Raw genomic sequence first — 12,654 nt, 5'->3', positions numbered from 1 at the left:
ACCAGCTGGGAAACTTTTCAGAATAAACTCTTCCCTACTCATCAACCCTGAGACTTTGCTGTGTACAACCTGAGGGTCATTGCTTTTGCCACTTAATAGTCTCATTTGTCTTGGGGGATTTGGTGGAAAAAAAATTGAAAACCAATACAGTCACCTCATCTTATAATCCATTAAAATTGGCTATAAGAAACATAACAGCCTTGTACTTACAAGAACCTAAAGTAAAATGTGGTAAAAATAATTATGTTAATTAATTTGAAAACTGTTAAGAATTAGTGATACCGCAGTCAGACTGTTTCACAAAGCTTTGATTCTTTCATATGCAGAACATACTAGCTAAGTTGTAAGTATGTGAGAATGTTATCAAATTAGAGTGTTTGGAAAGAATACTTTGCACACACATGGACAGGTATACGCAGAATGCTTTCCTTGAGAGAGAGCTTGCTTTTTGGGAAGGTTGTAGGAACAGTAGATCTATAGATAAATTCTAGGAAAAGAACAAAATTTAATTTTGAAGTAGTTGTGAATTAAAAGGAGAGGTTTTTGTATCAAGTTACATATTAGTCAAATTAGCCAAGATCAGGTAAGTCTGTAAGAGTTAAATCAATGTATGTAGTGATCACGAAATGAAGTGACACAGGTGCGAGGGGGAGTAACCACCAAGAAGTAACCAGGTAGTAGAGAAAGAAATGTATAAATTTGTTTCCTCAGTTTTTTTCCATCCATCACCACATATATCACTGCATGCATATATGTTATTTACCAGGAAAAGGGAGGAAAAAAACAGGAGATAATCAAGAAGTGGTAAAATTGACACAGAAACTAAGTACACACACACACACACACACACACACACACACACACACACACACAGCATGAAGCTAAGGTTGAACATTGTTACCATATTTGCAATTTGTGGTTTAACATAATATATCAAATGTTATATACAATAGATTTATGAGTAAAGACTCTACTATGTTCTTGAGTTTCTGTCTCTGTCTCTGTTTAATGCATAATTATTTTGGTCATTGTTTTGAGAATTACTTTTTTATAAGGATTATTAATGAAAATGTGGTTAAGATATGTGATCTGTTTGGTGTTTAAGCACACTGTGAAGGTAGGATCCCATGGATTATTGGTGCAGATATTAGAACATAGTGGGTGATAACCAAATTTAGGGAGTCTTAGTTTCCATATAGTGGGTCAATGAAAAATAGCTTTTAGACTCTGTTGATGATTTTCTATAGGTTAACCATACAAATTGTAATTAGGAAATAGTTACATTTATTAGAAAACTTTAAAAATTATTTTCCTTTCACTGAAGAGGGTTGGGGTATGTCCCCATTAAAAGGATAACATTGATGAAAATGGGGACACATTATACCTTATTTCTTCTTCTTTTATAGGTTTTAAAACGACCAGAATATTTTGGGAAGTTTGGTAAAATACATAAAGTTGTCATCAATAATAGCACATCATATGCAGGCTCACAGGTAACTAATTATAGGGATTTTTGCCTTTCCTCCCCGTGGTCTAGGCTTGGCCTGGGCTGTTGAAAATCTGCTCTCTGGGATTTTCTAGAAAGCCCAAGGGTCAAGGATTTGAGCAGTGTAGTGACCTCTACTGGTGGGGTGGGGGAATTTCTGGTGCTCATCTGACTTCAGGACTTAAGAGTGAATTGATAGTAGTAAGAAATAGTAAAACAAAGATTAAGTGATGGTTTGCGGGGGGAGTTGAGTTTATTATCAGGCAATGTAATAATTAGATGATGATTTCCAATTAATATTTTCAGATATTGAAAACTTAATAGAGCATCTTTGTTATGCTGGTATTAGCAGATAGAATACTTGCAAATTGCATTTATTTTTGGGAGAACATAATTTGACACGTTGTCTATAAATTTTATTTTTTTAAATCTAATTTTCAAAGTTTGTTGTAACCTTGACGAGCCTGTCAAATGATTTACAAAAATAAATACTAAGCCAGAGATGATATGTTATCCATATTATATTTTAGTCTACTTAAAATCAGATAAGTACAGTTGTTTTAAGATGAGCTAGGATATGGTTTAATCAAAGCTACTACTATTTCTGATTATTGTCATTATTATTATTTTTAAGATTTTTATTTATTTGACAGAGAGAGAGAGAGAGAGAGAGTGAGAGCAGGAACACAAGCAGGGGGAGTGGGAGAGGGAGAAGCAGGTTTCCTGCTGAGCAGAGAGCCCAGTGCGGGGCTGGAGCCCAGTGTGAGCCTTGATCCCAGGACCCTAGGATCATGACCTGAGCTGAAGGCAGATGCTTAGCGACTGAGCCACTCAGGCGCCCCTATTATTAATGATAGTTGTAGTAAAGGTCTTAAGAATTCCCTAGGCAGGGTACAAAGGAATTTATTTTTTTTTTTAGAGTTTTTCTTGAATTTGAAACTAGTAACAGTGTGTTTTCACTTTAGGGTCCAAGTGCCAGTGCTTATGTAACCTATATCCGGTCAGAAGATGCTCTCAGAGCCATACAGTGTGTGAACAATGTGGTAGTAGATGGCAGAACACTTAAGGTAATATGGTCCTCTTGATTTTTTTTTAAGGGGGAAGAGATAAAATGTAAATAGGGGAGAGCCTACCATTTACTTATTATATTTGGAGGGAATCTATTTGAAGATTGCTTCTTAAGCATCTGTACTAACCTGTGAAAGCTAATTTGTTTACTGCCAGCTTATGTAGGGTCTTGTTTTACCAGGTAGGAATAAACACATTCATTATCAGGTGATAATCTTTAAAAATCTATATTTACACATAAATCTTATTTTGTGAAAATAGGATCTATTATTCATATCAGAAATAAAGAATGGTTCTAATTTGTCGTCCTTAAGGATTTGGCCATTGATCAATTAAGGTTTGAGTAAAGGGTCGCACCAAGCCATGCTTTATATAAATGGAAAAAGGATGACATAACTAGAAAAAAGAATTTGCCTAGGTGCCTAACTTTTGTAACGTGAAATAGATTTTGTGTATCTTCCCTTCTGATCTCTAGGGAGGATGATTTGGGTACTCAAGTTCTGGAAAACTTAACTGAGGTGTTTTCTTTAGTTCTTCCAAAGGAGCATCATCTTTAATAGATCCTGCTAGCAATAGTTTAGTTCTCCAGTATTCAGAGTCATACCTCTTGTTTTGTCATGTCTGTGCCTCATTTGAGGTGAAGTGAAAACAACAAACATGGAAATTCTCATTGTGCCAATTCACATTTTGGGTCCTTTTTCCCCCCTCCCTACTCTTTCTGCAGGCATCTCTAGGTACAACAAAATACTGCAGTTACTTCTTAAAGAATATGCAATGTCCAAAGCCCGACTGCATGTATCTACATGAATTGGGGGATGAGGCGGCCAGCTTCACAAAAGAGGAAATGCAGGTAGTAAAATAATGTGAATTAAAACTTTGCAGAAAAGGGAGTATTTTTCTTTATAAATTAAAATTGCAAAAGCAGGAACTAGGGATTTAATTTTTTTAATTGTTATTAAAGTAGCATTTTCCAGTGTTCCATGGAATGTCAGTTCTACAGAATATTGTTATAATAAAAATGGGTCTGTAGTCCATTAAGTTTGAAAATGCTAGATTAATGAAGATAGTTTTCTTTCCTGCAGGACTTCTCAGAGTCTTTAATATGCTAATACATATCCAAGAAGGGAATGTACAATCAGAACTTAATTGACCAAGAAAAGCATTTTGGTAAATGCTACTTTAGGGGGAATATCAACAAAATGGAAGCTAAGTGGGTTACTGTAATTATGAGGTTTTTTTTCCTTCCTGATTTCCGCTCTTTATAGAACATGCTAGAAAATAATAACCTATCAAATGTTGCTGATAACCTAACATTTTTATAAAATGATTCTTTCCATGAAAGTGTACTGAGTCAGTGTCCTGTGAAGGATGAACTGAAGGTTTATTATCCTGTGTTCTTTTTTATATTTCCTGTTCTCTGTTCTCCTTTCAATTTGTAGTATTATAAACATGACAAATAAAAATGTTGACCATATGCATATTAAATGAGGATTATACCAAAGCACAAGGCTGCACTTCCCTATTAACAGATGAGGACATCAGATTGTTGCTGTGGACTTTTGCACATTTAGAAGGTAGAGGGGCATTGATTGCCACCTTGGACTCTCCATGTCAAACTAGAGAAAGTCTAGTAGGGTCTCCGTTAAGAGCAGATTGTTAAAATGAAATATTACCCTTTTTTTGACTTGAAGTTATTTCAGATTTAAGTTCCGTTATAATCAATTCATTGGAATTTCTTGATTGTATTTCTTTATGGTCCAAAAACAGTGTTAAAGTAAGGTCTCTGTGATATTTAATGGGAACAGATGACTTCTTACTTAATAAATGCTTGTTGATTTTTTTTTTTTCTTTTTTTGGGTGAAACGTTCTGGATAGAATCTAAGGTTGAACCATTCCAAACTAAATTTTGACATGTAGAGAATATGCATTACTCATGCTACTATTACAGTGAAAATTTCTGTCAATAATCTCAGCCCTAGTTGATCTCATTTTGAGTATTATTGAATTGTAAACGAAAATGGACAGACAGTCCCATGGAACTGACTTGTAATGGGATTTAACCTGTCTTTGTGGACTGCCCCTGTAAAATCATTTGAGTATTAGTTTTAGTTCTTAGTTGCTAATGAAAGCCATAATATCTCCTGAAGTATTGATTGTAGAAAAAAATTTCAAGGCTATTCAATGTTTTAAAGGTATAAAATCCACATCTAACTGTATTTTTTTCTTAATAATTTAAAATACATATTGTGATGAATATCTGCTCTTCTTTATGTGAGCTTAAAATTAATTTGAAAAGAGGTTTCTTTATTAAAACAGTTCCTCTATATAGAAAGGAAATTTGAACAAATTATATCATGGCAAAAGTCAGATCTTTCCTTGTTACTGCATAATTGAAAATTTAGTACCATATGAAATATTTATAGATCCATTTGGAACAGGCAGGAGCCCCCTCAAAACAGGGCACAGTGCATTGTGCAATGTATATGATACAGTCCTACTTGATTAGATGATGTTGCCCTTGCTTGTTTTTATTGTTTTGTGTTTGTTTTGATCTGTGCCTTTCTGGGTTTGGTTTTCCTGTAACATCTAGTTAGACACACTTCTAAAATAATTAAACAATCCTGAAGGTAAGTAAAAATGTCATTTCAGTCATGATATACATGCAAATCGTAAAAAGTTATTCAAAGTAATTTCATTGTAACTTATTTTTTTTAAGATTTTATTTATTTTTGAGAGAGAGAGTGTGGCACGAGAGGAGGGAGGAAGGGCAGAGGGAGAAGCATACTCCCCAGTGAGCAAGGAGCCCGATGTGGGACTCCATCCCAGAACCCTAGGATCATGACCTGAGCCGAAGGCAGACGCTTAACTGACTGAGCCACCCAGGCGCTCCTCATTGTAATTTATTTTTGTGTATGACTAATTTCCGGAGGCAGTCTTTGCCTAATTTCTCTGATAACGTTTGTGACATTGTCTTCTGATATACAGCATCCAACTACGGAAATACAGATTTTGTTGTATATAGAACACTGATCTTCAAACTTTCTGTAAAGAGCCAATTAGTAAATATTATAGGCTTTCTGGGCCTATCTGGTCTTTGTAGTAAATACTCAAATTCTTCTGTTGTAGCAGAGACAAGCCATAGACAGCAAGTAAATGAATGAGCATGACTATTCCAATAAAACTTTATAAAAACAAAGGGGCTGGGGGTGCCTGGGTGGCTCAGTTGGTTAAGTGTCTGCTTTTGGCTCAGGTCATGATCCCAGAGTCCTGGGATTGAGCCCCACATTGGGCTCCCTGCTCAGTGGGGAGTCTGCTTCTCCCTCTCCTGCTCCCCCGTTTGTGCTCTTTCTCTTTCTCTCTCTAATAAATAAATCTTTTTTTAAAAAAAAAGGGCGCCTAGGTGGCTCAGTCGTTAAACGTCTGCCTTTGGCTCAGGTCATGATCCCAGGGTCCTGGGATTGAGCCCTGCATCACTCTCCCTGTTCCATGGGAAGCCTGCTTCTCCCTCTCCCACTCCCCCTGCTTGTGTTCCCTCTCTCTCTGTCAAATAAATAAATAAGAGAGGGAACACAAGCAGGGGGAGTGGGAGAGGGAGAAGCAGCCTTCCCGCCGAGCAGGGAGCCTGATGGGACTCAATGCGGGACTCAATCCCAGGACCCTGGGATCACAACCTGAGCCGAAGGCAGACGCTTAACGACTGAGCCACCCAGGCACCCCTAAAAAAATAAAATCTAAAAAAAAAAAAACAACTAGAGGCCCTTTTCAACCTATTTCCCCATCATTTATTTAAGAATGAAGTCTTCTAACAGGCCATTACAAAATTTTCAGAAGATCACCAAAAAATATTAATTTCTCTTTTTAAAAGAGATGAACACATTGTAAATAGTACACAGATAAAAAGTCTTAATACATTTTTCATTATCTTGACACACAGTAAGAACTCCATTATTTTGTTTTTACATAAAAATTAATGTATTTTAAGCTCCAGACCAGGGACTGGCAGTTTACTACCACACAGGCACCCCAGGCCTCTAGTTTTTTGAGCTGGCAAAAAAGTTGTCTGTTAATATGTTTTTCTGCACAATAAATGGTTGATGAAATCCTTAATTAATGGCATATATATCATGTAGTTTTGTAGGAAGAACTTTCATTGGTCTAGCAGTTCTGTGACATCATCCTCACGGGGTTCTCTATGCCATGAAAAATCCTTACATGTTTATTTAGGATATCTTTAATAATTGAGAAAGTAGGTCGTCATTTTATGCCAGCCATTTTGTGAACCCCACTGCAGTTTTAATTTCTTCTTCCATTAGGCGGGTAAGCACCAAGAATATGAACAGAAACTACTTCAAGAATTATATAAGTTAAACCCCAATTTTCTTCAACTATCTACGGGTTCAGTTGATAAGAATAAGAACAAAGTGACACCACTGCAGAGGTATGATACGTAAGTACCGATATTAGTATAATCAGACACCTTACCTTCATGTCTGTCGATCCCCTCTTCTCATTTTACATCTTCTTCAGGCATAATTCTTCTTGACAGTGTCTATCATTTGTGCAGAATTGTTGCATTATATAGGAAATGTTGAGTCACAGTTTCTGGGTTTGAATGTTTGCTGCCTGCCGCTCCCTGGTAATACTTCAGATGAGCCTCTTGATGGCTACCCCTTTGCGTTGATTTGCAGACTGCCCTGGACCCTGAGAACACCCTCCTTGAAAAAAAAGGAATTAAGGGATGTTGGTTATTGAAAGGCTCTTATTACCTAATTAAGGTTTCCCCTGATATAATGAGGGGGAAAATATTGTAAAAGGGGGAGTGGGAGCTTTCTGAAGCATTGTATGTTGGGGACCCAAATATCTGTGGTTTTTTAGTCGCAGGAATCATTAAAGTCTTATATCCTCTGAACGAGAAGGATTGAGAATCTTACTCATCTTACGAAACAACTTACTTTTGTGTAGACCTGTATTATGTCAATGTTTAAATGAATTTATAGTCTAAGGTACAGAGTCTCATTCTGATATGGTGATCTTCACATTTTGGGTTATATTTGGTCATGGCCTGTCAGAAAATGGTATGATTAATAAAAACAATAATTTTGGGGTTGTACTCTGTCCCGAATGTTCCTTAAGTTTGATGTGTTAGGATCTTGTTAATGTTTTTTAATTTGGTAAGTTTAATTTTTATAAAATGAATTCATTTGAAGTAAATAGCTATAATTAGTTTAGATATGTTCATTTTCTTTCTTTCTTTCTTTTTTTTTTAACTTATTCCAAAGTTAAATTTGTTTAAAGTGATATTCTAAATGTCTGGTTGTTACTTGTTATAGTCCAGCATTTAGCACTAAAGTAATATAAGGGCCATTTTTCAAATGTAGCTAATAGTAACTACATATATTGTCATCAGGTCAGTTTCTTTAGCAACCTATTCTTGTATTTAAATTCTTGAAGTCCTTGTTAAGTTTATTCACTTTGATGGTAAAGATTATTTAAAAAGCTATTCAAGTTTGTTTATATACACACACACACATATGCACATGTACATACATGTGTATATAAATATATATTAAAGAGGCCACAGAGCAAAACATAAAATTACTGTATAGTAAACTATGTGAAATTTGTTTATATCAAAGCTAAGAATTAAAGCTAAGTCCAAAAGAAATCTTTTTGGGATGATAAGCTTTGTCCCTTTCTGTTGATCTTTTTGTACCTACCCCTTTCTACTCCTGGATGTTTACTTTGTTATGAACCATATTCTATTACTTACCTCATTGGTTGCTAACTCAGTAGTGCTTCATATAAGAATGGGGTTACCATAGTAAAAATTTTTTTCAGATGCTTTTAACGTTTATATACATCACTGTTTTCATTAAAAATGTCATTCTAATTAAAACCATGTTCTGGGTTTATAGCCCCTAGAGAATTCAGACCAGAAATTTAAAATTTAGATCATCTCTTTGAGATAATGTTTTTTATTTCCCAAATATAAAAGTAATATTGTATGTGAACTCAGTACTCAAGACATTTGCCCTGAAAATGATCTGATGTGTTTCCTGCAGTGTGTATTTCTTTGTAGTCCTTTTCCTTCTTGTGAATGTATATATACACAAAATACATTTGTTTGTTATGTTTTAAAACTTAACACTCATTATTATGAATATTTTCCTTTGTCATGAAAACAATTTTTTATGGCTGCATGGTATTTCATTATACATGAGCATTTGAAATTTATTAAAGCAACCTCCTGCTGGTGTATACTATTTTCATTTTGGTGCTCTTATTTATGACACTGTGATGAACATTTTTTCATATAAACATTTTGGTTATAGCTTTGATGCTCTTTGAAGTAGAACTGCTGAGTCAAAGATGATGAGTACCTATTTCCTTGAATTGAATATTTTTTCTGCACATTTGCCAATTTGATAAAAAAGCTGTCTCATTTTAATTTGTATTTGATTAATAGAGTGAATGAACTTCTTATAGATTGTGAATTCATATCTGTTTGTTATGTTTTATTGATGTATTTAAGTGTTGTATGTGCATTATACAGAATTAACTTCCCCAATTAGTTGACCAGTCTACTTGTGTTTCAAAATACTTGAATTTATGAATCAATTGTGGAAGAATTTCTATTCTGCAATATAACATTGAGTGTTCTAAACCAATAGCATGGTATATCTCTCCAAGTCTTTTGTGTCTCTTAGGAAAGAATTTGTTGGTGTCTTTTCCCTGCTTTATTGTATTGCATCTCCCACCACCACCTCTTCCTATTTGAGAATTCCAAGGCTAAAAATTAAAGACCAGTTTTAGAAAGTGGTGCTATCAGGCATCCTTGTCTCATTCTTTATAGGGCTATCTCCCTATTTTATAAGGCTGTCTCCAGTGTTTTATTCACTTGTAAATGTGATTTTGACCATTTATTTGAAGTAAGTATTTTTAATCACAATATGAGAATACCTTGTTATTTTTAATTTGAGTTTTTTTCTTTAGATTGAAAGTGAGAATTGACATTTACTAAATGTCCTTTTGGCATTTATAACAAGTATTTAGTTTTTCTTCAACGTATTTTTTTGTAATCAGTTATTATTAGATTTACTAATATATTACTGACTTTGCCTTCATATAAAGTGTAGTCAGAACCCATTTATAACTGTTTCAGTAGCAGGAGGGGAATGTCCTGGATACCACGGAGTAAAGGAAGGAGAAAGGGAGATATAAAACAAAGTACTCATTTAATAACTGCCCAAAGCCAGTTGTTACTGAACCTCAGCTAGGACCAGAATAAATCTTGACACGGTTACCTGTGCTTTGCATAAGCACACAATATAGGAAGGTTTCTTTGGGGATGGAGAAGGGTTGTTTTTTGTTGGTTTAATTCAGGTCCCCCAAATTTAAGGACATGTGATGGCCCAAGGTAGAGAGAGTTCTTGTTTTGGCAAGCTCCTATAGCTTGTTTTCTTTCCATGCCACCCCTGCAAAAGATTAAGTTCAACTGACTGTCAGTGCTGCTGAAGGTCTGCTTTGGTCTCTATTTCCACATTGTCACTGTATAGGGTATAGTGGTAGGGATGAATTTGTAGATAATTTTCCTTCTTCCCATAGGGAAGACTTGTCAAGTTAGAAAGATGAACAGTATGACTCTTTCCATGGTCCTACCCAGGAGATAGGTTTTTCTTATTCAAGATAAGTTGAGAATTAAGCTTTGTAGGGAAGAATGAAAAAGAATGGTTTCTTTCTGTCTCTTCTTGTCATTCACATGTAGTGAATAGCAGTTATAGAAGAACTGCAGGAAAACAAAACCTGGAACCTTTATGAATTGATAGTAAACCTAAAATGTAGTTTCCTCTTATTTCTGATTAAGCCAGAGTACAAATATTAAGAGTATCATGCTACTGAATCCTCACTGAACCCTGACATGGTCCTGATACAGATATAGAAGTGAAGTTTCTGTAGTGTGTCTTACTCCTATTTCACTTAAGTGAACAGTAAATTATGAAAGGGTATATGCCATTTGTTCTCACCACCCCCCATTATGGTGCATTCCAGAGTATATCAGTCAGATGGAGTATAGATGTGCTGGTTTTCTATATTAATCAGTTACTTTGAAATGAATACAAATGACAAGAATGGGGAATAAGGAAACCATGCAGTAGTGATGCTTAGTTAAGGACTGGCTATTTTAAGTTTGGGGCTTTGAAATACCTTCATTTAGGTTGAGACACTAATTGTGCCCCAACTGAAAACTGTGAAAGGAATAGTAGCTAGATGGGCTGCTGTGCCCAGGGACAGTGAGTAGGCCTACATAAGAATTTGGGGAGCACATTATTGGGTATATAGATCACTCAAGGTAAATGGTTATGACTTGACATTGTGGCTTGGACAAGCCGCCATTGAAGGTGTGGGGATGTTCAGCTTTAGACTGAGGTGAGAAGAGGGTTGGTGTCTTTTGTGTGCCTTTAGTCTCCGTTGTCCTGTGTGGGAGATACCATTGTTCTCTTGCCAGACCAGGGACTGGCAGAGGCCCGGGACGCCATTGTTACCTTATTTCTGGCAAGGAAAACTGGGACTGGCAAGGTTCAGAGAGTTTAAGTAATTCACCAGTATCCCACACAAATAAGTGATAGACTGGATTCTGACCAGAGTTGCTGTCGCTTTTACCCCCAGGCTCATTCTCCCACTCTGCCACTGCTCAGTCTAGAGGAGGTAAAATTCTTAAGAGACTTTAACTTGAATCAAAAACTCTAACATGAATCAAACTAATTGACTTAAAGAAGACTATGTCACAACTAATATGTAGTTTGACCTTGAAGATCTCGGGTCTGGAGATTTATTATCTCAGGATAAATTGGATATACTATACATCCCAGGAATGAATGGTATTTTAAGCAAAAGCTTTCCTAAACTACACTTTGGTGGCAATAGAGGAAAAGCTAAAAAAAGGAAAATGACTATAGGAATTTGTCAGTTTTTATTATATCAAAGGAAAAATGCATGTCTTTTTAAAAACGTAGCTATATCTTTATTGAAAATCAAGTATAAGCTTTGATAGACTGCGTGCATAGTCAGAGTGCCTTTTTTATTCAACATGATGGGAGTGGTCCCTGCATGAATCTTGTTCTCCTACCCTGACATCATTTAGTCTGGTTTGATTTAGAAAAGTTATGGTCCCAGAGACTTGTTGAAAATAGTCTTGGGTAGAGCTTGTTAAATCATGAACAGGCTTCAGCACATCTGTGAACTCTCTGAAATTTTATCAGATTTTGTGTGTGTGTGTACATTTTTCTGGAGAGAAGACCCATGACTTAATAATAATTATAAATTGCACCTGTGTGTGTTAGTACTTACAGATAGAAGTGATTTCAGCAGTGATTCTCAAACTATGGACAGGCGCCATGAGAGATGGCCTACATTTTTTTTTTTTGGTAGAATGGATCGCCAGAAAGGCATTCCCCCTTTTATAATAGATAAATGATTTGCAGTTCCCTACTTTTTTTTTTTGCATGAAACTCAAGGCAACTTACTAGTAAACTAAGTAGATGAATTAGTAAGATTTGCATTGCCTTCTGGGTGTGTATATTAAAATTAGTGAGCTATAAGATTTTTCTGACCTTTGTTCTCAGAGTCTTTTTTCTTATTTCTCCTAAGAAATTTTATTCCCATTCTGTATTTGGAAATAAAAAGTTACTGCACATGTGCACATACATGCTGGAAAACTAGTACCAAGTTTTGGTGTCTTGTTCCACCTACATAGAATATTTTCAAGAAAGTTAGAGAGCCACTGGTATTTTCTTTCCCAGAGGGTGGGGTATAATGAGTGTTGGGGGATGGATAGTTAAAATGAGCAGTTGTGTGTTTAAATTCTACTTAAGTATATAGTATGTTTTAAAAGATCAGCCTTTATTACTGAAATACAAAATTAAAATGAATAGTTGGAGACAGTTTTACTTGCTGCTTTTGAAAGCTGGCCACAGCCTGTATGTTTAGGATGGTAGATGTTTATCTTTCAACTTTAATTTTAATAATTGAATTTTTTTATTACTAGTAATCAAAACATTTATTTTCGCTCATGCTCAGTACATCCTGGAGTAATTGAGAAA

The 12,654-nt window shown here is 35.4% G+C and overlaps 1 protein-coding gene across 6 annotated transcripts in view; it reads left to right on the top strand.

Moving 5' to 3' along the window:
- The window catches only part of CNOT4 (CCR4-NOT transcription complex subunit 4), a 145,285-nt gene that overhangs the window by 81,329 nt on the left and 51,302 nt on the right, over positions 1–12,654 (top strand). For 3 of the 6 annotated variants that reach the window (XM_027573218.2, XM_027573220.2, XM_027573222.2), the window contains exons 4-7: positions 1,407–1,493; positions 2,452–2,553; positions 3,279–3,404; positions 6,868–6,992. In XM_027573218.2, coding sequence (XP_027429019.1) covers positions 1,407–1,493; positions 2,452–2,553; positions 3,279–3,404; positions 6,868–6,992 — 440 coding nt within the window. Of the gene's footprint in view, positions 1–1,406; positions 1,494–2,451; positions 2,554–3,278; positions 3,405–6,867; positions 7,002–12,654 lie in introns of all 6 variants that reach the window. The other 3 variants (XM_027573217.2, XM_027573219.2, XM_027573221.2) reach the window with 1 other exon arrangement.

This window comes from Zalophus californianus, chromosome 12, assembly GCF_009762305.2.
Source record: "Zalophus californianus isolate mZalCal1 chromosome 12, mZalCal1.pri.v2, whole genome shotgun sequence".
Taxonomy (NCBI): Eukaryota; Metazoa; Chordata; class Mammalia; order Carnivora; family Otariidae; genus Zalophus; species Zalophus californianus.
Note: the sequence above shows the minus strand (reverse complement) of the source record. Positions and strands in the feature narration are given on the sequence as shown.